Raw genomic sequence first — 24,773 nt, 5'->3', positions numbered from 1 at the left:
GCCAGACTTCTAAATGTTGGAAGAGCCTATGACTCTGTCTTGAATCTTTTCTCTCTCTTTTAAAAAATCTTCTCTGTTGGGTGATAGCCTTTAGTACCATGGATGAAAGCTTGTGTGTGCTTCTGCCCCCCAAATCTTGATCATATCACTATGTTCCAGATTTGTACATCCAGTTGCCTTTACAACATCTCTACTTGGAAGTCTATAGTATAATGTGTCCAAATAGAATTCTTGATTTGTATCCTGTCTCCTGCCACCAACCAGTTCTTCTCTTGGTCTTTTGTATCAACCTAGGTACTTAGGCAAATTAAAGGAGTGTATTCAATTTTCTTTTTCTTTCCTCTCCTTGGTATTCCACAACCTCCCAACAAGTTATGTTGCCTCTATCTTCCTTAAAATATACCCCAGACCCACTCACTTCTTACCATGTTCATGGGTATCACTCTAATCTAAACACTGTCATCTCTGTGGGGTTTTGTAGCAGACAATTGTGGATTATTGTAGCAGATGCTTCCAGCATCCACTCTTACTCCAGTTAAAATCCGTCTCCATCCTGCAAACAGAGTGATTTGTTTAGATTTAAACCATATCCCATCACATCTCTGCCTAAAACTCTCTAACTGCTTTCTATCACAGCTGATATAGAAATCAAAAGGCTTACTGGGTCTACAGGGTGTCCCTGGTGTGACTCTCATCGAGTCCCTGCCTTCCCCTCCTGCCACTCCTCCATCCTTCACTGGGCTTCTGCCACACCGGTCTTGTCTCTCTTCCTAGAATACATCACACTTCCCCAGTTGGGGGCTGCTTCTGCCTGCAACATCCTTCGCCCACATCTTCAGATGACAGATGCCTTCTTATCATTTAGGCGACAGCTCAAATGTCCCCTCTGCAAAGTTGTCTTCCCTGATCGTACATGTCTGGAATCATTTGCTGTCCCATTTAGCCTCTCTTGCTTTCCTCAAAGCACTTATCATATATTGAAATGATCCCTTCTATTAACTAGTTTATGAGTTTATTTCTGTCTTGGCCAAGAAGAATGTTAGCCCCAAGGGAATAGAGACTTTTCCTTGTTTACAAATATTCCCAGCATCTAGGATCGACCTTTCACTCAACAAATAGTTCAGGCATTCACTCAACAGATATTTGTTTATTGAATGAATCTGGAAAATGGCACTATGAATACCTACCCTATGACTTGAATTTCAAGGTCCCCATAAATGGATTGATGAATGCACAGGAGTAGTAGCACAGAGCCCCGGGTGGGGTGCTCAGTGTTTTTTGTCCTTTAAATTGGGAAGTGGGATGGGGGGCACTGAAGTCTAATTGCCAGCCAGTGCAATGTGGCTGAGGAGCTGTTGAGGGGCTTAATCTATGTAGTTTTAAACCAAATGTATTGCAAATGAGGGCAAGTTCTCCTTTTCACAGGCGGGAACATAGGGGTCATTAAGAAAATCCCCATAGAAATGACTGTCTTGGCTTTTTGTCCCAATGGATTAAGAAAGAAACCCTAAGAAGAAAACTAAATTGCCCAGAATGCTTAATGTAGTAATTTATTTGCAAGCACTACTAGAAAGTAATAAAACAGTACTTAAGCTAAATTAAACTAACTGGTTTTAGTAACTGCAGACTTTGAAACCAAAGAAAGACATTTACTTCTTAGAGATGTTAAAAGTAAATCATCCTGTCTGATTTATTGCTGACGATAGGAATAAATCACACTGTTTGAGGGAAGTTGAGAACAGGGTGGTATACACATGTGAAGTCAGGGTCTGGGGGACAAAGGTTCACCATGACAGTGAGACCCCAAGATGCTTGACAGACCTGCTGTAAATTTACATGAACTAAGGATCATGTGTGTGAATGGCCCAGCACACCCTTCACTAGGTGAATATTTGTTCCTAACTCCCTTTCATGGTGAGCTTCTTATTTCATCTAGAATATGAGGTGATTGCCTAGCAAGATCTCAACTGATACTTCCAGTTCAAAGATTCTACGCTTTACATATAAATATTCTGTTCCAAGAAAGCTCTCTGCTTCTAACACAAGCAGGTTTTCAGCTTTTAGGTCTTGGTTAGGCCACATAATAGATGATTCCCATGCAACCTGGGTTTAATAGTGCAGATTGGATTTGGAATGCCAGCATCAAAAACTTCCACAAAGTACAACTTGGGGCAAGTGACTTAATCTCTGCATGCCTTGGTCTTCCCTTCTGTAAACTGATGGTAAATGTAGCCATACTTAGCACTGCATAAGCCCTGCTTAGCACTGTGTCAAGCACATAGGAATAACTTAGGAAATGCTGACTTTTATTACTAAGAATGTCGTTCAGGAAGATTACCATTGCAATAAAAAAAAAGTTGTCTTTTGTTGATTTAAAGAATCCCCCTGGCCAGGCATGGTGGCTCATGCCTGTAATCCCAGCACTTTGGGAGGCTGAGGCGGGTGGATCACGAGGTCAGGAGATTGAGACCATCCTGGCTGCTAACATGGTGAAACCCTGTCTCTACTAAAACTATAAAAAATTAGCCGGGCGTGGTGGCGGGTGCCTGTAGTCCCAGCTACTTGGGAGGCTGAGGCAGGAGAATGGTGTGAACCCGGGAGGTGGAGCTTGCAGTGAGCCGAGATTGCGCCACTGCACTCCAGCCTGGACGACAGAGTGAGACTCTGTGTCAAACAAACAAACAAATGAACAAAATAATCCTCCTTATCCCATATCTCCAAATGACCCCGTTGTGTTACAAGAGAACTCATGGGCTTTCATGGTGTCAGACAAGCTAACTTGGCTATGAAGGGGCTGGGTCCCACATGTGTATGTCCTGTCTCTGGCCAGTGTCTTAACACAATTGTCTTGGGGGCCCCATGGAGCTGTGAGCAGAAAAAATGAGGTGCCTCACCAGGCCATGGCTGTGAAGGTTACAGGAAACAGAAGCCACCAGTAGTAGTCTAACTTCTCCGAGAACACGGCCATCAGCAGTCCCACCAGCATCCCGTTGTACCCATGGAGTCCTGAGGCAATGGCCGACCTGGCGGTGAAACAGACTGATTTTGCATTTGAAGTTGGTGGTGTTACTGGGCCCCTCCCTCCTGGTGCTCTGAGGATATGCTTAATTTAGATGATTCCTTTAATAATAATGCTTAGAAAAAAGTCAGTTTGCTCAATGAATATTGGGCAGTCACATAGCTGCCAGCACCTTTCCTGATAACACACACACACACACACACACACCCTTGTCTTGCTGATCAATTAAAATTATGCACTTTGTCTGTGGTTAAGCTCTTCTTTGCTTATCAGGGGAGAATTAGACTGCTAAATATAGAGGGAAATATAGTAGAAACCTGAGGTGTGACATAAGGAAGTTGTGTGTGGGAGTGAGGGAGATAGAAGAGAGGGAAGGAGAAAGAGTGTTATGATTACATTGTGTAAAATTCTCTGCAGTTGGCCAGGCTCAGTGGCTCATGCCTGTAATCCCTGCACTTTGGGAGTCCAAGGTGGGAGAATGACTTGCGCCCAGGAGTTCAACCAGCCTGGGCAACATGGTGAAACCCCATCTCTGCTAAAATACAAAAATTAGCCAGGCGTGGTAGTGCATGCCTGTAGTCCCAGCTACTTGGGAGGCTAAGGTGGGAGGATCACATGAGTCCAGGAGTTTGAGGCTGCAGTGAGCCAAGATCTCACCATTGCACTCCAGTCCAGCCTGGGTGACAAAGCAAGACCCTGTCTCAAAAAAAAAAATATATATATATTATCTGTAGCTGGAATCTGGGTACTTTCTCTCTCTGCATGTCTGCAACAGAGTGAATAAGCTGGTTTAGCTCTGGGTTCCCAGGTGCCCCTTTGTGAGGAGCAGCCCAGAAGTGTGGTAGTATCCAAGCATGAGTCTAGCCCCTCCTTCTTTTTCAGAGGAGAAGCTGGTGTGTGCACCTACAGTTCTCCTCCTGATCCTAATAAACACTGTCCTTGACCTTTCTAATTGCTCTGCCGGGTGAGGGGCATAGGCTGTGGGTGAGAGAGGGGCGTAGGCAGCTTGCGCTGCAAGGCCCCTGCCAAGGAATGACCTGTGTGTGCTTGTGGTCAGTCCCTCTGCACCTGCCTTAATTCTATGGGGGCTGAAGTGTGTCTGTGTGTCCGTTGCTGTGGCCCAGTAACCCAGCAATGTCAAGAGTATCTGTGCATGGAGGGTGCTCAGCTAGTATTTGTTGAATGAACATGTGGGCATGCTAAACCTTACCATGTGTTGGCTGTTCTTGCATGGCAGAAGTTTCTGGAAGCTTAGGGCTCCCTGAGATGCAGGAAGGGAATTCTGGCTAGACGAGGGCTCCAACCCAGCAGGGGCTGTGGCTTAGGTCTGGAAGGGGGAGGACTTTTCACCTCTGTAGTGACCAGGAGGTCTAGTGACCTAGATAAGAGGAGAGCAGGAGGATGGGAAAGGGGAGGAGAGAGCATATCTAGACAGTTTCCTGCAAGAAAGCTGTAGCACAAGGCATATGTGTGGACACTTGTACTGGACACAGGACAAGCTGTGTGGTCAGCTGCTCTTGAGGCCAGGAAGATATGGGGGCAGCTGGAGACAGGCAGTGGGTGGGATGGAGGGAGGTGTCAGAGAAGACCACTGGGGAGCACTTCAGGAGCAGAAATCCATGTTTTGGGAAAATCATTATTTTTAGTGTGTTTGCATTTTCTCTACATTTTCCCATTTGTGTTTGGTGATATAAATTAGTGCTTTTATTGTTTTAATACCAATAGCTGTCCCACCCTGCGGAGAGTGTCCCTCCAGAACTCTTGTTTTTACTAAAACTTTGGTGGTTTCTGGATTTCCCTCCCTGACTATAAAATATACAAAATTGGGTTCAACTCCAGTGCCAAAAAGGTCTCCATTAAGACCACATTCCATCAGGACACTGCAGCGTTGGTGTTGTTGACCTTCAGTTACCATCTGTAAAGTATAGTCTTAGGCTAGTAGGGAATTGGGGGTGGGTACAGTGGGGGTGATTAAAGGGTAGTGGGGGTGGTGGAGGTCTTGCTTAGAATATGCAACTGTGTCAGTGGTTCATTGTGTACAGCAGTGAGCTCGTGGCTCTTTAGAAGATACGTGTATGGATGTTGTGTGCAGTGGCTAGAGCTTTGAGCCCATGATGTAGAACAAGACACTGACCTGTCAGCAACAAAGCCTAGATCTTTCCTAGGCACTGTGGGTGTATATGGCACATTGGAAACCATCTTCTTCTCCTGAACATGCTTAGAATATATCCAGAGAAAGAAGAATCAAAAAAAATTACAGAACAATTTAATCTAGTACTGGGATGTGTTCTGTGGTTGTTCAGAGAGAAAGAAAAGTTCAGAGAGCATAGAGGGAATCAGGAGTGGCTCCCTGGGGGAGGAAGGATTCCAGGAAACGGTAGAATTAGATAGACAGAGGTACAGCTGGTGTCAGGGATCACAGAAGCAAAAGTACTTAACTAGGGACAAGTGTGATGTTGATTGAGCACTAGGTACTGTAGGACCCATCAAATGACACTTGGGGAGCCAAGCTGAGGGGCTGGGTTTTTATCTGATGCATATTTGTCTTAAATTCTTAATCAGGGTGTTTGTGAGGATTAGGCATGCCTGGTGTGCATCCCCCCATGTAAAACTGAAGTCTGTGAAGTGACTCTCTGAATGGCTTGGCATGTTTACCAGTAGATTAACGGTGGGGAAGATAATCAAAGAATCAGAGTGTCAGCGCAGGGAGGGTCTTGGGCTCATCTCAGCTGGACAGTAGATTATACAGATGAGGATAATGGGGCTGGAGGGGGAAGTGCTTGCCTGAGTCACACAACTAAGAAGGCAGTGGGCTGGACAGAGTTCAACCCAGGTAAATTTCAGCACACAGTGATGAAGCAGTGAGGCATGGGCTGATCTGCCAGGGGCTCAGTTCTGTGCCAGCTGCCCATGGTTGATAGGTACATGGGAACAAGGAATAGGAGGCCCACTAACTGAAGCAGACACAAGATCCTGGCTGGAGCCCATTTTAAATCTCACCCACCAGATCTGCACTCAGAAGAATTCAGCCTCTCATCCCTCTGACTTTGAATGGTCTCCTATCAAGCTAGAATCCGAATGGTCCTCCAAGGCCACCCTAGAGGTGCATGAGCAACTTCTCACCAGGGCCAGGCTGACTCACACATTTCCCTTGGTGGAATGAGAAATGTCAGCTGGGCCTGACATTGGTTACAACACTTCCAGCTCTGATTACTTTGGGTTCACCAATGGGCCTCTAACTATGTTGTCCTCACAGGTGCCATGATGGGGACAGCATGAGCTTGAGCCCAGAAGATACAGGTCATGCCTCCAAGCCTAAGTCCTGCCACCCACTGGCTGTGGCACCTTTGGTAGGTAGCTCTCCCCTTCCAGTCTCCTTTCCCTCACTTGCAAGATGTGGACTCTGTTGCCTTCACTGTGCCTTGTGTAGTGGTGGTAAGAGCCACAGTTAACAAGATATGACAGTGCTTCTTAGTTTTCTTTTTTTGACAGAAACCCACTGTAAGAAATGCATTTTATATTATGACTTAGCTTTCACTTTCTTTCTTTCTCTCTCTCCCACACACACATCCCCAACATAAATGAAACAAAAATTCCACCAAATAATATTTACCATTACCATATATAGATAACTCTCATCAGTTTTATTTTATGCTTTTAACTTTAAAAAATGCTGCTGACAATTAATTCATGATCTGGAAATGGGTTGGTGATCCCCAAATTGAAAAACACTAAGATAGGGGATAATCCAGTGTTTCCCAAACTTCTCTGACCATCAGAAGCATCTAGGAGGACCTTGTTAAAAGTACCCACTCCCAGATCCACTGAATTTTCATAGCTATGAGAGGAAGGGGGAGGAGTGGGCTGAAATGAGTTATTTATTTATTTATTTATTTATTTATTTGAGACAGAGTCTCGCTCTGTCGCCAGTCTGGAGTGTAGTGGCACGATCTCGGCTAACTGCAACCTCTGCCTCCCGGGTTCAAACAATTCTCCTGCCTCAGCCTCCCAAGTAGCTGGGACTACAGGCAAGCGCCACCACACCCAGCTAATTTTTGTACTTTTAGTAGAGACGGGGGTTTCACCATATTGGCCAGAATGGTCTCGATCTCTTGACTTCGTGATCCACTCGCCTCGGCCTCCTGAAGTACTGAGATTACAGGCATGAACCACCATGCCCGGCCTGAAACTATTTCTTAACAACCACCTTAAGTGATTCTGACCATCAGGAAAGTTTGGGAACCACTGGAAAAATATATGGCAAAGTCTGAGGAAGTGGTCAAGTTCTACAAAATGCAAGTTGTTATTATTCTTTTATTTTTTCTTTTTCTTTTCTTTTCTTTTTTTGTTTTTGAGAAAATCTTGCTCTGTCACCCTGGCTGGAGTGCAGTGGCATGATCTTGGCTCCCTGCAACCTCCACGTCCCAAGTTTAAGAGATCCTCAGCCTTCCGAGTAGCTGGGATTACAGGCATGCACCACCACACACAGCTAATTTTTGTATTTGTAGTAGAGATGGGGTTTCACCATGTTGGCCAGACTGGCCTCAAACTCCTGGCCTCAAGTGATCTGCCTGTCTTAAGCCTCCCAAAGTGCTAAGATTATAGGCATGAGCCACCGTGCCTGGCCCTTGTTATTGTTACTTGACTTTGCACCAGCCAGTGCGAGGCCAACTTCTCCTTCCACATCTGTATCTATGCCTCCTGCCAGCCCTGTTTGCTCCCCTTCCTCAGTGCCCCTTCCCACACTGTCCTCCTCTCTCTTCTCGCCTTCTCTCCGATCCCCCATATCCAACCTTTATAGCTCAGAGGTAGCCTCTCTAATCTTCCCAACACTTGGTAATGTCTGTCTTCTCTGAACTCAATTATATACTGTCCTGTATTATTCTGAGACATTCATTGCCTGTGAATCTTGTCTCCTTCACCTAGATGGTAGGCTCTGTGAGGGAAGAACAGCTTAGCTGTTCCTCTGCACCTCCCTCTGAGGCAGTGTTTGCAGAAGTCTCCACAGTCAAATGAATGTTGACACTGTCACATGCTGTGAGCAGGAGCAGTGTAATTCTGCAAGGACCGTCAGTGACCTGCTTAAAGTTGTTACTCGGGAGACTTTGGCTGGCTGGGAGGGTAAGGTTGGCTGATTACTCAAGTAAACACCTCTCTACTTTCTGTTCCACACATCTTGCTAAAATCCCTATAGAGAGGGACCCACCTGTCTTGGCCCAAGGCGAGAGCTGTTAAGGTCGAGACCACTGTCCCCAGGACCCCAGTGATTGTCCACCAGGGATTCTGGATCAGTAGCCCTATGAAGATGATGAGGCCGCTGAGAGGATTGTTGACGAACATCACCTGAGCGGTCCCTCTCAGGACCCAGTCTATGAACTGGAGGGCAAGGTGCTTGTCTGAAAGAGACAGAGAGCGAGCCATCAGCAGGTCGAGCTTGGGCTGCTCCGCTGAACTGCTGGTTGGCATGGCAACCAAGGCAAACAGGAATGTGCAAGCCAGGACCCTTCCCATTCAGCCAGGCCAGGGGTCGGGGTGGAGGGGTGGGGGTAGAGGGGAGGCTGGTGTCCAGCCCAAATCTCTCAGTGGACCAGCAATCATTCTGCAGTGGGTGGTAGTTTTTGCCATATAGACAGAGGCACCGTGCTGAGATCAATTTAACGCTGTTCCAGCCATTGGCTTGGTTGGAAAAGAAGCCCCGGGAGCATTCCAAGGGAAATTTATTGGTCCAAAAGAAAGGGTGGGGAAGGTGGGGGCGGGGTGGGGGGCAGGAAATTCTTTTTTCTGTGGTGCTGGATGACTCAGTTAAGGGCTGGTAACTGAGCAGCAAAGAAAGTAGCCTGAAGAAAAGACACTGGGGAAGAAATTGTTGTAGCCCAGCTGTGAAAATCAGTACTGAGTCAGGGCTTGGAGGAGGCCAGGTATCAGAGAAGGGCATACATTCTGCCTTGTTTGCTGGTTTGGTTTCCACGACAACTTGTGCAGGTGTCGGGGCTAGTGGGAGCGGAAGGGTGTGGCATTCCTTTCAGTGTTTAGTTGGAGAAGAAGTTAAAAGGAAAGAATCCTGAAGCTTTGGGAAGGATGATACCAATATTTTCTTGGCACATAGCAGGCACATAATAAATGGCTGTGCAACGAGTGAATCGAGTGAAGGAATGATCATTCAGCTAGCTTGGGAAATGGCTTATATATTGCTAATATGGTTGTCCTATATCTATTTCACATAGGAATGAGCAATTTGCAAAGAACTAAGATCAATGCATTTAATTCTGAAACCATGAGAATTCCAGGCCAGTAGGGTGTATCATATCCCCTTGGAGTCAGCTTAGGGGTAAAGTCCCCCCAGCTGTGGACTCCAGCCCTGGGTGAGGTCCAGTCCTGGGCAGGTCCACCCGGGGTGAGGGTGAATGAGTGAGGGAGTAGCTTTGGACCAAACCGGAGAGAGGGTTGTCTCTCTGGCCCTGGCCTGGTCTGGCTGCCTCTCCCCAGGGTATTTTCCTACCTTTCAGCCAGATCCTGTACTCCTTCATGTCGCCCGTGAGGTAGCCCACTGCTTTGGAGAAGCTGATGCACCTTTGGCCTGCTGAGTCCCGATGGGCCACCCCGTTGTCTTTCCTTTCACTCCTTTCATTGAGCTTTTCAATCTTTACAATGTGACTGTCTTCATTGGAAGACCGGAGATCCTTTTAGGAGAAACCAACCAGACATCAAATGATACAGCTTTCTGAGAGCAGGGACATTTGGGGATAGAGAAGGGTGGCAGGTTTTTTGATAAAAATAAAGGATTATGAGACAAAGGGTGAAACACATGCCTATTGTCTGTGGCTGCGTAGAGTGCCCCGTACAAGCCTGCGTGGAGTGCCCCATACAAGCCTGCTCTTCCCAGGACCATGCACCTTCTTCATAGCAGGATTTCTTCACCTTTGTGCCATGGATCTCTTTTGGCAGTTTAATGAAGCCCATGAGCTTCTTTTCAGAATAATATTTGTAAATGCAAAGATCAGATAAATAGGACAGCAAACCAAGCCAATTATACTGAAATGCAGTTATAATCATACTAAAAATTAAGATATACGTGTATGCACAGCAGATCCAATACCTTCTGTAATTTCAAAGTAGTGATGAGTAAATATATGGGACCTCCTCATCACAAGTCAGGACAGCTCTGGAAGGCCATCCCAGCAGTCTTGAGTCCCTCTCTACTGCAGCAGTGGCCAGCCAGTCTACCTCTGTGCTACCACCGAGGATGCTAATGGTCTGCGTTTCAACAAAAGCCTTCCCTTTGGAGACAGTAGGGTAGTTCAAGGGAGCAGGTTTAAGGGGAAAGATTTTGGAGACTGATTGGAAAACTGGTGAGTGAGTGCCTGTATTCTGTACTTGTCCTTAAAATCATGTCTCACAAAGAGCCACATTATCTAACGCCAGGTAGGACCCACCATGGGTGTCACCATGTACTGACAGTGGCACTTCCTCAGTGTGCTAAGTTCACTGGGAAGGTGGGAAAGCGGCATCTTTTGCCCCCCCCTTTTCCCATCCCCTCCCTCCCAGGAAACATCTTAGGAGGGATACTCCTTACCTTTTCTTCAGGCATTTCCAGGAGGGGCAGAGCTGGGTGAGTATCTGGGGATGTCGAGGGCCAGCTCGGGCTGGTAAACTCTGCCTCGTAGAGTTTGTATCTGCTGGAAAGTGGCTCTGGCAGGAGAGGACTGCTGTGGGGGTCAGACATTCCTTCGGGGCACAGCCACTCTTCTATCGATGGGCTAGACAGAAGGAAAGGGAAAGAGCTAGTGAGTCAGGACGGGGCCCAGAGGGACTTGGCTGAGGCTGGACTCAGACCTCAGGTCTGTCCTGGGGGTTGGACAGTGACACACGTGGGATCTACAGCTTGTGCTGTAGAGTTGAGGCCATTTCTCTACCTCATTACCTTTCAAAATCCTCTCATTCTTCTGAGTCCAGAAGAATGTCCATTTGGTTGATGAAGATATCCCTGACCACTGAGTCAGAATGGAAGTCTCTCTTTTTCTCTCGATCACTGTTTTTGCTCTGCCTTTCATATTGCCTGCTGTGCCATCCTATTGTGGTAATTAGTGGTACATGCATTTTCCCCTTGATACGTACACACAGATCCAGTACTGATTGGAGGTGGGGGGTGTCTAAGAGAAGCTCTTTCTGAATTTCCATGAAGGCTACATTGCTTACAATTGATCTCCAGTCTTCCGTCTCTTCCCTCTACCATTTCCAGCCCCTTCCCTCTTTCCCTTCCCTAGGAACAGTAGGAAGCACTGGTCTATTCTTCTGCAAGTTGTGTGCATCCCAGCTGAAGGAGCTTCCCTTCCACATGGGGCTCCTGTCCCTGTACCACCAGGGTCAGGGCTTATGCTATGACTTGCTTTTGGAACATCCTTTGCCTGAGGTCCTCAGTTTCCTGGTTTTGTCTGGCTTCCCCTTGGTAGTGCTGTACTCTCTCCTTCCCATCCAGCCATTTGTGCCTTTCTTCTCTAGCCTCCTCCAGCTCAGTTATATCTTTTTATTTATTTATTTGAGAGGTGGTTTTAGACCTGCATGCAGTCTCCTCTCAGTATGACCTAGAGCTTTCCCCATTGCTCCGTGCTCCATGCTGCGTCCCTTCAGTGTAGGACAGTCTCTCTTAGGACAGGGATCACAGATCCCTAACATGAGTACTACCATTCCATATACTCATCATTCCAGACACCGCTCAAGGATTGCAGGGTTCCCTTCAAAAGGGGATAAAGTCCCCTTTCTAATTTTGCATTAGTTCCATTTCGCTAGGCTATTACCTCTCCTGCTCCTAATGAGAGGAATTCTTACTCTCCACAATTTCTTCTGAGCACCACTCACCTTGCTTGGGCAGAAACCCTTCTTTTTTGAGGCTCATCCCAAATGGCATACCATCCTCTCCAAATGCCCACTGCTGCGTTACTGACTCTCTGGTCACTCTGTCATTCAGTGAAGACTTGAACTGCTCCTACTAATCATCTTCATCCCCCTCCAGTAACTTTAAGCAGCTTCAATGTCCAGGCAGATAACTCATCATCCTATTCTCTGGCTTCTCAGATCCTTGTCCTTCTCATCTCCAGTGGACTTTTTCATCTCCCCTTTTCAGCAACCGATTTCCACAGTCCCAGCATGGGCTTAATATCACACACACTGGAAATATCAAAAGTCAGATCTCTCCTCTGGCCACTTCCTCTTGTACCTTTGGCTCACCTGCTCAGGTGACCCCCCTGACAGCCCTTCAGCTCCCACAACCACTGTCTTCCCTTCCCTCCTTGACCAACTTAACTTCATGGCCCCTTATGTTACTTCCTCCAACTCTCTTGCTCCTGTCTCCCTCCCTCATGCTTGTATGGTGAAATTCCAGCCAGGATAAACCCAAATGCCTAACTTTTCCATGCTTTCACCAAACAACTGAACATGGCTAGAGAACAAGGGTAATAACCGAGTAGATTGCTTTCACTGTAAGTTGGATTGCCGTCCTCAGGTGAACACTGGGTGCTTCCCTTTTCTCTCTTTAGTCCAGCTCAGTCTGTTTTCTGCTACAGCTGCCTTTGCTGTGGTCTCTAAGGCCTCCATGGCAAGTCTGCTTTCAGTCCCCATCCCACCAGGCTGCTCAGTGGTGTTCTGAGAGTTGATCACCCTCTTTGACACACTCTTTGGCCTTTATACCTGATCCCCTCTCTGGTTGCTCCTTCACACTCTCTTTTGGCGGCTCTTCTTCGTGTAACAGGAGCATTTTGCAGACCCCTGTTCCGGGCTCTCTTCTCAGCCCTGGTGCTCCTACCCAGGTGACGTCGGCCCTCAGCATGGCTTCATATTCCATCTCCATGCCGATGACCCTCAAATCTCACATTTCCAGCCCAGTTTTGAGCACTGGATTAATAGATTTAGTTGTCTACTTTACACTCACATATAGATGTTCCAAGTACCTTAATTTGCCAAAACAACTCATAATGTTGCCTTCCCAAATCCTATCCTCCCTCACAGGTGACCACCCAAGGAAAAGTCGTCTTCCCCTTCCAAGCCGTTCCTTCAGAAAACTCAGGAGTCACACTTAATGCTCCCTTCTCCTTACTCTCTAAATTCAACAATTCTGTCTCTAAAAAATATGCCTTCACGTTCATGGTCACCAGTTAGCCACCGTCACCTCTTACCACATCTTCAATGACTTTCATTTGGATATCCCTACTTTTTCCCAGGTTTCTCCTCCAAGCCATGCCCCTCAGGGAAGAGTTGCCATATTAATCTCATGTTGGATCCCTGCTTAAAGCCCATCAATGGTTTCAGATGGAAAACCACCTCTTTGACAGGGTGTGCAAGGTCTGAGCTGCCACTGTGCTTTAGTGAGTCCCTTGCTTTCTGGCTCCGTGACTCCGGGCCCCATGCTGGCCTCCTTTTAGTGCTTGTAAGGTGTTGAACACTTTCCACCTCAGGGCCTCTGCAAGTGCTGGTTCATTGGCATGAAGACCTTTGCTTCACTCTTCCTGGTCAACCCCTATACTTTTTCCAGGCTTTGTCTCAATGAGCACTTGCTAAATAAACCCTCGCAGATCCACCCACCATGTTCTCCTGTGACATACTCTCATGGGACCAGGTATTTTTCCTTATAGCAGATTTGTATATTTATTTGTATGGTTTCTATCTCCCCACCAGAACTTAGGTTTCATGAGGACGGTGGCCTCCTCTGTTCTGTCTATTGCTTCATCCCCTGCTCCTAGCACAGTGCGTGGCATGTAGTAAGGGTTCAGTAAATAAATATGGAAGGAAGAGAGGGAGGGGGGAGGAAGAGATTGTGAGCAAGGCTACAGGTGACTGCTAGATAGGAAATACTTCTCTGCATAACTTTACAAATCCCTGTGGATCTCAGGGATCTCCAGTGGTTTCAGAACAGCGTGGGGCCACCCACCAGCCATGCATTTTCTGCAGGCAGAACCCCCTGTCATGTCTAGCACCGTTCTCATTCCCAGGAGGAGCTCATTAGACCACTGTGAATTTTTGTGTAGGTCTGCAAATGTCATTCAGATCTAACTAACCCTGATGCTGCCATCACTCCGGAATGGAGGCCTTTCCTTGTATTCTGACCCTGTAGGTAGGGTTTCAGTGAGGGGTGAGCACACTGCCATAGAGGGGGCATGCTGGAAAGGTTTAGGAGACAGTGAAATCCGACAAGCTGCAGAACCTGTTCCTCTCCAATGCGCTCTCTCCCTCTGGTGGCCAAGAGGTGATACAGCATCCCTGGCCCTTGGTAAAAATTTCCCTCCAAGCCAACCATATGAAAAGTAAGCAGGGGCAATCAGATATCTAGACACAGAATCTGCATGACACTATACAACTGGATGAACTAGAAATGTTCCGGAAAGGCCTTGTGTTAAATTCAGTGGCTATGAAATCTATTAAAAGTCTAGCTGAAAAGTGGTAATGATAAAGGTTTTTCCTAAACATATTTCATGGAATCTAAGATGTTATCAGCTGTAAGATTGATCACTATTTTATGTATCATAAAGAAAGAAGAAAATGCTTCCATTCATAATTGCAAGATGCATCCTGATTTTAGAAATGTTAAAATATGAAAATAATATACATCATATAATCAAGGAAATATAGTGTTCTTTTAAGTGGTGGGGCTGAAGTATACAGGTAGGAGTTGAGAATGGGTATACTCAGAAATTATTTCCTAACCATAAGAATTTAAAGATTTTTATATTTCTTTTGATGAAAAAAATGTGTCTACTTTATAATCACTTTAAGAACAGGGGCCATTACCTTGTTAATTTCTGCATTTATACCACCCAGCAGAAAGCCTTACACCTAAAAATCCCTTTATTATTATTGTTGCACAAGGGAAGTTCTTTCTAGGGTACTCTCCAAAAAGGTACTCTACCTTTGAGTCCCTTCTGTATGCAGACAATATTTCCATTTACAGATAAATCATGTCCTTGAAAAGCAAAATAGGAATTGTTTCTCATATGTATGTTGCTTTCCGCATTTTCCAGAACAAGCTCACCTCACTGTGACATTTGCAGGACCCAGAAAATGAACAGTTTGCTGCAGAGTCAAGGTTAGACCCAGTTACCCACTGTGCTCTCCATTACTCTGACTGCCTGGCTGGGCCATGCACAGCCGAGTGGCTGGCCCTTGAGCGCCTGGGTCCAGGGCCTCAGCCCAGTGTTGTGTTTCTCAAGCCTACGTATCCTCTGCAGGAACAGGGCCTTGCACCTTCCCTAGGGAATACAGTGTTCCTTTGCCACGGGAATGTTTATCCTGTTACAACGGGGAATTTTGGCTTTGGGGTGGAGGCGAGACATGCAGCACCAATGGCCCTGTGGAGAGCAGGTCTCCGCATCCGGAAGGAGCACAGGCTATAAGGTGGGGCTGCTCCTGCCTCCCTGCTCTGCCACTTGGGGCTGCGTGGGCCTCCATGTCTCCAAAGGGCAATGTAGGCTTTTCAGGACAGTGAAATTGCTGACTTGGTTCCTGGCACATAGTAGGCGCTTAGTGATCTTACTTTCTCCTCTTCTCGTGCTCCCAAATTGAAGGGAGAGAGGGTGGGAGCAGCCAGATGAAGTACAAGCTGGCTGGTCTGAAACGGAACAGCTTTCAAAAGTTTCCATAAGGCGTCGCCACTTGTTAGAACTGGATGTGAAATCCCTGCCCGAGCCACGTCCCGGCTGAGGGCCTCAGTCCGTTCCCAGCTCAGCTCAGCGCCAGTCCATTAAACCTGCTTCCAAGAACACATAATGATCTGCTTGGCGCTCTCAGACTCTCCTTGGCTGCCCACACCTCCTCTTCTCCTTCAGAAATATGGACAGAGAGGGCTGTTTGGATCAGTCCCACGTCTCTCCAAAAACCAGGCCTCAAATATCTGGCAAGGGGCTCCCAAAACAGACCGGCTCCTTCCTCCATCCTCTTTGTAAGAACCCTTCTTATTGAATATCTACCGTATGCCTGTGGGCTACCCTGGAGGGATCAGAGCTGGAAGGCCCAGGCCTTGCCAGCAAAGGGCTCACATTCGAGTGGCCAGGAGGAGCAGTGAGCAGACACTGTGTCCTGAGCAGGAGGCACAAGGTCAGAGGGCAAGAGGGTGGTGCAGAGAATACAGAGCGGCTGCCCTGCCCTCCCAGCCCTGGGGAGACTGGGCTCAGCTTCCATGTCAGGACTTGGCTAAGCAGGTGAGAAAGAGGAGCACACTCCAGAGAAATGCCTGAGAAAATACATGGTTTGGGCAAGCAAGTCCCAGCGTGGACTCTGCTGCAGCATGGGAGAGATGTCAGCAGGCAATCAAAGACAAAACTAGGGTGTGAGAACCAGACTGTGAGGAGTCCTTAGTGTCTAGGTTTGGATCCAAATTCTTCCAATGGTTAGAAAAAGTGTGGCTCCTGCTCTATTGTACTAATTTTGAAATTCTTCTCCTGATTATTTTCTCCTAAAGATCATCCGTCTCCAGTAGAATTGCAGAAACGCCCATGCCCAGTGAAGAGGGGCTGTGCCTATTTCGTATGCTCCTGCTGCCCTGGGATGTAAGGGGCCCATGCTCAAAGGGGTTTCTTGAGTTGTTGGTGTGAATTAGTGCAGAGTCAAAGCTCTCTCCCTATCCCTGTTCTCTTGGGTTTAAGTATACCAGTCCCCTGGTCATCTAGGGATGAATCTCAAATGGCCCCATTTACTTCTTCTTCTTCTTTTTTTTTTTTTGAGACAGAGTTTCGCTCTTGTCACCCAGCCTGTAGTGCAATGGTGCAATCTCGGCTCACTACAACCTCCTCCTCCCAGGTTCAAGCAATTCTCCTGTCTCGGCCTCCCAAGTAGCTGGGATTACCGGTGCCTGCCACCACGCCTGGCTAATTTTTGTATTTTTTGTAAAGACAGGGTTTCACCATGTTGGCCAGGCTGGTCTTGAACTCCTGACCTCAGGTAATCCACTGGCCTGGGCCTCCCAAAGTGCTGGGATTACAGGCGTGAGCCATTGTGCCTGGCCTTACTTCATCTTCTAACCAATTCAGTTATTGAGGCCACAGCAGCTCTGGAGAAGTAAAAGTGATTAGCAGGTTCTCCAGAATATTAGTTGGATTGATATATTTTGCCTAAGACCTTGCAATTGATGCAAGGAGAGTTTCCATAAATTTCTACAACCTTAGAACCAAGAGGGATGTCCTCTCTCAAATGATGAAGGAATCCATTCTCTAACACCTCTGGATACCTAGCTTCTCTTGGCTGGGGTCCCTTTCCCATGAGGCAGGTTGGTCTTGTTGAGAATGGCCCTGCTTACTAGAAACCCTTGTTATCTGTGGAGCTGACATCAAGTCCCTGGGACTTTTTCTCTTTGCTGTTTCCAGTTCTGTCCATTATACCTGCACAGGATATAGGGACTTCTTTTCCCATCTAAGAGCACTTCAGAGGTTGATCATAAGCCTTCATTTTTCTAGGGCAGTCTGCTTGATTGTCCTTCACTCTGGCTCGCCAAACACAGCCCCCAGACTCTCTGCCATCTTGCCACCAGGATCTCAGTGGCAGCATCATTCTGAAAGGACCTTGCTGAGTGAGTCAGGTTGGGTCCCTGGGAGCACAGGCTTTACTCATCCCTGAGTTGGTAGACTCTGAAGGTGAAAAATCAGGTGTTTGGGGCTAGGTGGATGTTTGGTCAGGCTGCCAGAATGGGGACAGATGAGGCCCCTGGACTGGTGGATCACACATCAGGGAGATCAGGGAGGGGAGGAATCCAGGAGACACCTGGGCACTAAGAAGACAAGTCAGGTAAACAGTCCAGTAGCTGGGCTGAGAGGTGCCTTGCTCAGGGCTGGGTTGTATAAGAGTCTGGCTGAGTGCCGGCTTTTATTAGGGGTGGCTCAGAGTTTTCTTGGCAGCTCCAACTTAGTAAGTCTGATCTGGTCTGAGAGGAGACTGACTCACTGGGGCCAGCGGGTCAGGCTGGGTGGGGCAGGAGTCTGAGGCAGCACCACCTCCTCTGGGTCCTCTGAGGACTGGCTGGGGTTAGAGATGGCTGGTGGCCGGCGGGCCAGGGGCCTTATCTTTCTGGTTTCTGCTGCAGGGCCAGAGCTGGGGTTCTGCAGCTGAGAATCTAACCAGAGCCCGGCAGGGGAATTCTGGCCTCCAGCAGAAAAGCTCTGAGGAGCCTGCAGTGGCTGTGAGATGAGGTAGGGGAGAGAGCAGACCACTTGACCTCTTTTGATGCTCCTCGTTAGCTTGTGTTTGGAAGAATCTTAAAGGAGATCGCCACACCCTTCTTATGTGACACTTTTTTCTTTTTTTTAGACGAAGTCTCCACTGTTGCCCAGGCTAGAGTGCAGTGGTGCAGTCTCGGCTCCCTGCAACCTCCACCTCCCATGTTCAAGCAATTCTCCTGCCTCAGCCTCCTAAGTAGCTGGGACTACAGGCGCACACCACCATGCCCAGCTAATTTTTTGTATTTTAGTAGAGATGGGGTTTCACCATGTTGCCCAGACTGGTGTCAAACTCCTGAGCTCAGGCAATCCACCCACCTTGGCCTTCCAAGGTGCTAGGATTACGGGTGTGAGCCACTGCACCCGGCCCTTATGTGACACTTCTAAAGTGGGGTGACCCTTCAATGTTCCACATATTGAGCCCTCTCATCCCATGAATAAATGGCAATTTATTTATTTATTGCCTCTTGGATTCCATCAATTGCAATTATTCAGCCATCAAGTTCTCCTTCAGAGCCCTCAGTCTGGATCAGCCCATTATCTCCCTTTGAGCCAGGCCCTCCCCAATGCAGGTCACCTTCTAGCTGATTTCCCTCACTTCAGTCTCCCCAGTTTTTCTCCACCTTGCCACTGGTGATGGGTAAATTATCTTAAAACATGACTTGGTCGTGCCACTGCTCAAAAACCTTCTGAGGTGCCTCATGTCTGAGTCCTTCGCTCCTGGAACTGGGCATGAAACTCTGAGCCAGGGTAGTCAATGCCCAGGGCACTGAGAAGCACAGTTTTCTGGAATGCTGATTGGGCTTGATATGAACTAATATAGAATAATAGTTGTATATTTAAGCAAACATGGTTTATAAAAGAGTCAAATGCAACTCTTTATATTATTAAAATAAAATATAAAGGGAAGAAATGTAGAGTCTGCAGGTGGCTGCTTCAAGCTGTGCCCCCCTACTACCTAGGGGTAATGTGTCAATTCTCCCCATCAGTTGAGGCTACTTAGGGGGAGAAGTTAAGAAGCTCTGAAGATAGCAACTGTTCTCAATCTCCCTCGGTTCTACCCAGGGGTGCTCCACCTGTGCCCAAGACAATTTTCAGCTTCTCTGCAGCATGTGCCACTGTTCTGGGCAGGCGGCCTCCTCAGGTCCCACAGCAACCTCCAATTCAGTTCCACATGCATGAATATTGATCGCCTTTACTCACACACATCCTGCTCGCACACCCACCCCTAACATGGCCATGGTGCCTTCCTGGCCTCTTATGAGCACGGTGACCTCTGCTCTGGCTTGTGTGGTGGACTATTTCACAATGCAGAAGTCCCTCTCTCTCCCTCTGTCTCTCTCTCTCTCTCACACACATACACACATGCACACATGCACACACACTTATATACACGAGCTGCCCCAAGGTGGCTCTAGGTAGTTGATTGTAGTGTTATTAGATAGTGGTGGCACAGTGGAGACAGCATACCTGGATTCAAATCCTGGCTCCCCCACTGCAATAGTCCATTCTCGTACTGCTATAAAGAACTACCTGAGACTGGGTGATTTATTAGAAAAAAAAAAAAAGAAATTTAATTGACTCACACTTCCACATTGCTGGGGAGGCCTCAAGAAACTTACAGTCATGGCGGAAGGCGAAGGGGAAGCAAACTTGGACCTTCTCAAATGGCGGCAGTAGAGAGAGATGGTGTGGAGCAGGAACTTGCCAAACACTTATAAAACCATCAGATCTTGTGAGAACTCACTCACTATCACGAGAACAGCATGGGGGAAACCGCTCCCATGATCCAGTCACCTTGCCCTGGGTCCTGCCCTCAACATGTGGGGATTAGTGGGATTACAATTTGAGATGATATTCAGGTGCGGACACAGAGCCAAACCATATCATTCTGCCCCTGGCCCCTCCCAGATATTATGTTCTTTATACATTTCAAAACAAAATTGTGCCTTAGCAACAGTCCCCCAAAGTCTTAACTTATTCCAGCATTAACTTGAAAGTCAAAGTCCAAAGTTTCATCCGAGGCAAGGTAAGTCCCTTTCACCTATGAGCCAGTAAAATCAAAAGCAAATGGCCGGGTGCGGCGGCCCACGCCTGTAATCCCAGCACTTTGAGAGGCCAAGTCGGGTGGATCACTTGACGTCAGAAGTTCGAGACCAGCCTGGCCAATGTGGTGAAACCCTGTCTCTACTAAAAATACAAAAATTAGCAGGGTGTGGTGGCACACACTTGTAGTCCCAGCTACTGGGAGGCTGAGACAGAAGAATCTCTTGAACCTGGGAGGTGGAGGTTGCAGTGAGCCAAGATAGTGCCAAGGTACTCCAGCCTGGGTGACAGAGCAAACTCTGTCTCAAAAAAAAAAAAAAAAGTTACTTCCAAGATACAATGGGGGTGCAGGAGGCATTGGATAAATGTTCCCATTTCAAATGGGAGAAATTGGCCAAAACAAAGGGCTACAGGCCCCACGCAAGTCCAAAATCCAGTGGTGCAGTCATTAAATCTTAAATCTCAGAAATAATCTCCTTTGACTCCATGTCTCACATCCAGGTCATGCTGATGCAAGAGGTGGGCTCCCACAGACTCAGGCAGCTCTGCTTCTGTGGCTTTGCAGGGTACAGCTCCCCTCCTGCTGCTTTTGCAGGCTGGTGTTGAGTGTCTGTGGCTCTTCCAGGTGCAGGGTGCAAGCTGTCAGTGGATTTACCATTCTGGGGTCTGGAGTACGGTGGTCCTCTTCTCACAGCTCCACTAGGCAGTGCTCCAGTGGGGACTCTGTGTGGGGGCTCCAACCTCACATTTCCCTTCTGCACTGCCCTAGCAGAGGTTCTCTATGAGGTCTCTACCCCTGCAGCAAACTTTTGCCTGGACATCGTGGCATTTCATACATCCTCCGAAATCTAAGTGGAGGTTCCCAAACTTCAGTTCTTGACTTCTGTGCACTTGCAGGCTCAACACCACATGGAAGCCACCATGGGTTGGGGCTTGCACCCTCTGAAGCAATGGCCTGAACTGTACACAGGCCCCTTTTAGCCATGGCTGGGATGCAGAGTACCAAGTCCCGAGGCTGCACAGGGCAGCAGCGGGGCCCTGGGCCAGCCCATTTTTTTCCTCCTAGGCCTCTGGGCCCAGGATGGTAGGGGCTGCTGCAAAGGTCTCTGACATGTCCTGGAGTAATCTTCCCCATTATCTTGGTGATTAATATTTGGCTTCTGGTTAGACAAATTTCTGCAGCCAGCTTGAATTTCTCCCCAGAAAATGAGTTTTTCTTTCCATCACATTGTCAGGCTGCAAATTTTCCCAACTTTTATGCTCTACTTCTCTTTTAAACATAAGTTCCAATTTCAAACAATCTCTCTGTGAATGCATAAAATTGAATCCTTTTAAGAGCACCAAGGTCACATCTTGAATGCTTTGCTGCTTAGAAATTTCTTCTGCCAGATATCCTAAATCATCTCTCTCAAGTTCAAAGTTCCACAGATCTCTAGGGAGGTGGCAAAATGCCACCAGGCTCTTTGCTAAAGTATAGCAAGAGTGACCTTCACTCCAGTTCCCAACAAGTTCCTCATCTCCATTTGAGACCACCTCTGCCTGGACTTCATTGTCCATATCACTATCAGCATTTTGGTCAAAATCATTCAACAAGTCTTTAGGAAGTTCCAAACTTTCCCACATCTTTCTATCTTCTTCTGAGCTCTCCAAACTCTTCCAATCTCTGCCTGTTACCCGGTTCCCAACTTGCTTCCACATTTTCAAGTATCTTTATAGCAGTGTCCCACTATCTTGGCACCAATTTACTGTATTAATCTGTTTTCATACTGTTATAAAACACTGCCGGCTGGGCGCGGTGGCTTATGCCTGTAATCCCAGCACTTTGGGAGGCTGAGGCGGGTGGATCACGAGGTCAGGAGATCAAGACCACAGTGAAACCCCATCTCTACTAAAAATACAAAAAATTAGCCGGGTGTGGTGGCGGGCGCCTGTAGTGCCAGCTACTTGGGAGGCTGAGGCAGGAGAATGGTGTGGACCTGGGAGGCGGAGCTTGGAGTGAGCCGAGATTGCGCTACTGCACTCCAGCCTGGACGACAGAGTAAGACTCCCTCTCAAAAAACAAAAACAAAAACAAAAACAAAAAAAAACAAAAAAAAAAACAACAAAAAAAAACCTGCCGAAGACTGGGTAATTTATAAAGGAAAGAGGTTTAATTGACTCACATTTCCACAATGCCGGAGAGACCTGAGGAAACTTACAGTCATGGCAGAAGGAGAAGGGGAAGCAAACTTGGACCTTGTCACATAGCAGTAGGAGAGAGAGAGTGTGTGAGAAGGAGGAACTTGCCAAACACTTATAAAACTATCAGACCTTGTGAAAACTCACTCACTGTCATGAGAACAGCATAGGGAAACTGCCCCCATGATCCAGTCACCTCCCACTGGGTCTGACTTTGACACATGGGGAATATGAGGATTAAAATTCCAAATGATGTTTGGGTGGGGACACAGAGCCAAACCATACCACCCACCTACTTAGCTGTGCATCCTTGGGGAAGCCCCACAACCTCTCTGTGTCTTGGTTTTCTCATCCCATCTGTGAGGTGAGGACAATAATAGTGCCTACCTCATAAGATTGTTTCAGAAGAAATAATGCATGCAAGTTGCTTAGTGCAGTGCCTAGCACATATTAAGTAGCTAATAAACCCTAGCGATTTTAATTGTTCATGCTTGTGCTGTGAGTGATGTATTCATGTGGGTGTGGCTGAGCATCTTCAGGGCCATTGTCCAAGAACCCCAATCAAAAGTGGATTCAGGCAGTAGAGAGATGGGTAAGGAGTTTAAATGCTATTCTGCATGGTCTAAGAAGTTAAACTTGCCATGTTGGAATGTCATGGGCACATAATATTCTGACCAGCTGACTTGCTTATCTTGTCAGCCCACAGAGTCTGAGCCATCCTTGTTCTTTCCCACTGAGCTCTGGGCAGTTCTCTCTGTTGACCTTGGGCTGGAAGATCTCTGAGTAAACACCTTTAAATGGAGGCTGGGAGCAGCAGCAACTGCTGGAGAGCTCTTCATCTTTCCTTTTCCAGGACTCAGCTATCTGTCATTGCTGTTTATGTGTATGTCTCATCTCTAGGAGACAGATGGGAGCCCCTTATGGGCAATTTCCTTGTTTTCTTGAAGTATAGCATCTTGCACACAATAGGTGTTCAGTAAATATTTGATGAATGAGTGAAGTATTCACTGAAGATTGCAGACTATGAACTTTACAAATTCCGTACTGTTTGAAGTCACCACGCACATGGTATTTTATATGATACAAAGCACTTTCCTTCCTCAAACTGAATTTATTTCCTCAATCTCATGATGGGGGGTAAGATATAGATGGTGCTCTTCTTCTTGTTTTGCAGGGTCAGAGATGTCAGGGTACCTGCCACACGGGCCACACAGTGAGTTGACACAGGAGCTAAGACTGTCTCGGCCTCCTTTGCTCAACAGCATTCCCAACCTTCTTGTGTTGGGCCCTGGACTCTTCCCTAAGGTTCTCTCCCTCATCCAGTGACTGTGGGCATGTGAGTCCTTGATTCTTCTCCCTAGAGCTGGGCCTTATGTAGCTTAAGCTTTTTGTCTTTGTATTCAATGTGTACAAACACACATCTCCTTTCAGGTGCTGTGCCATGGTGTGAAGCTGGGTCTTCCTGTGTGCAAGCTGGGCTGGTATGTAGACCTTCTCCTTCCTTTTGGTGAAGATGCACTTCTCCTGCACTTGACCTCTGTAAGGGCTCAGTGTGGCATGTCCTTTAGGCCCTTGAGCTACCTTCTTCCTTTTCAACAGAACCTTGATCCCCTTTTCCTGCACAGATGTTTATTTTCTAAGGACAACATGGCTTTGGAATCAAGAGGAAGGGCTGTCCCTGGGAGGGGGTAGAAATCGGGACAGATACCATCAGGTGCTATCCTAAGAGCTTCTTATTCAGGTACAGCTCAGAGTCAGATGACTATTAAAGGTATTCCTGGTGGGGAAAAGGATAACTTGCAGTCAGAATGGGGGTGTTTGGAATTGGAGGAGGCTGGTGTTTGGTGAGGGTGGGGAAAATGCTTAATGGGCTGGTGTTGAATCTCAGGTCTTCTTGAGCATCAGCTGATGGGCCCTAGTTCTCCTAGTGCAGCACCTGGGTGTGCCGATCCTCTGTGCCTTACGTGGTGTTTCTCATCATGGCAAAATGTGTTTTAGGGTCATTGCAGGCAGTAAACCTACAGTCCTTGAAAACTGGCTTTCAGCACACATTTTCTGTACAAGAAGACCCTAAGTCATGCTTTTATCCTGACTTGGTAGAAGACTGACAGGTAGTAGGTGGTGATGCTGCCACCTCATTGGTGATCTATAGGTGTTGGGGAAGACCAGGGTTAGAGCAAAACAAACCTCTAGGTGAAAGAAGACCATCAGTGGATGTGTGTGGCCACACTAGGCCAGTCTGGAATTCCATGGGGTGATGGAATTACAGAGTTTTGCAAAGCCTACCAATCCCAACATATGCCTCCTGCTGGTCTATTGACAAGAGCTGAAACCTACCA

At 47.3% G+C, this 24,773-nt stretch overlaps 1 protein-coding gene across 2 annotated transcripts in view; it reads right to left on the bottom strand.

Annotated features, from left to right (window-relative positions):
- The window catches only part of SLC14A2 (solute carrier family 14 member 2), a 472,590-nt gene that overhangs the window by 47,981 nt on the left and 399,836 nt on the right, over positions 1–24,773 (bottom strand). Inside the window, exons 1-5 of one of the 2 annotated variants that reach the window (XM_024235952.3) lie at positions 19,797–19,903; positions 10,593–10,776; positions 9,519–9,699; positions 8,226–8,415; positions 2,895–3,023 (exon numbers count right to left, since the gene is read on the bottom strand). In XM_024235952.3, coding sequence (XP_024091720.3) covers positions 2,895–3,023; positions 8,226–8,415; positions 9,519–9,699; positions 10,593–10,742 — 650 coding nt within the window. In that variant the 5' untranslated portion in view covers positions 10,743–10,776; positions 19,797–19,903. Of the gene's footprint in view, positions 1–2,894; positions 3,024–8,225; positions 8,416–9,518; positions 9,700–10,592; positions 10,777–19,796; positions 19,904–24,773 lie in introns of those variants that run through there. The other variant, XM_024235951.3, reaches the window with a different exon arrangement.

This window comes from Pongo abelii, chromosome 17, assembly GCF_028885655.2.
Source record: "Pongo abelii isolate AG06213 chromosome 17, NHGRI_mPonAbe1-v2.0_pri, whole genome shotgun sequence".
NCBI classification, from domain to species: Eukaryota; Metazoa; Chordata; class Mammalia; order Primates; family Hominidae; genus Pongo; species Pongo abelii.
This window is presented reverse-complemented; position numbering and strand designations above follow the sequence as displayed.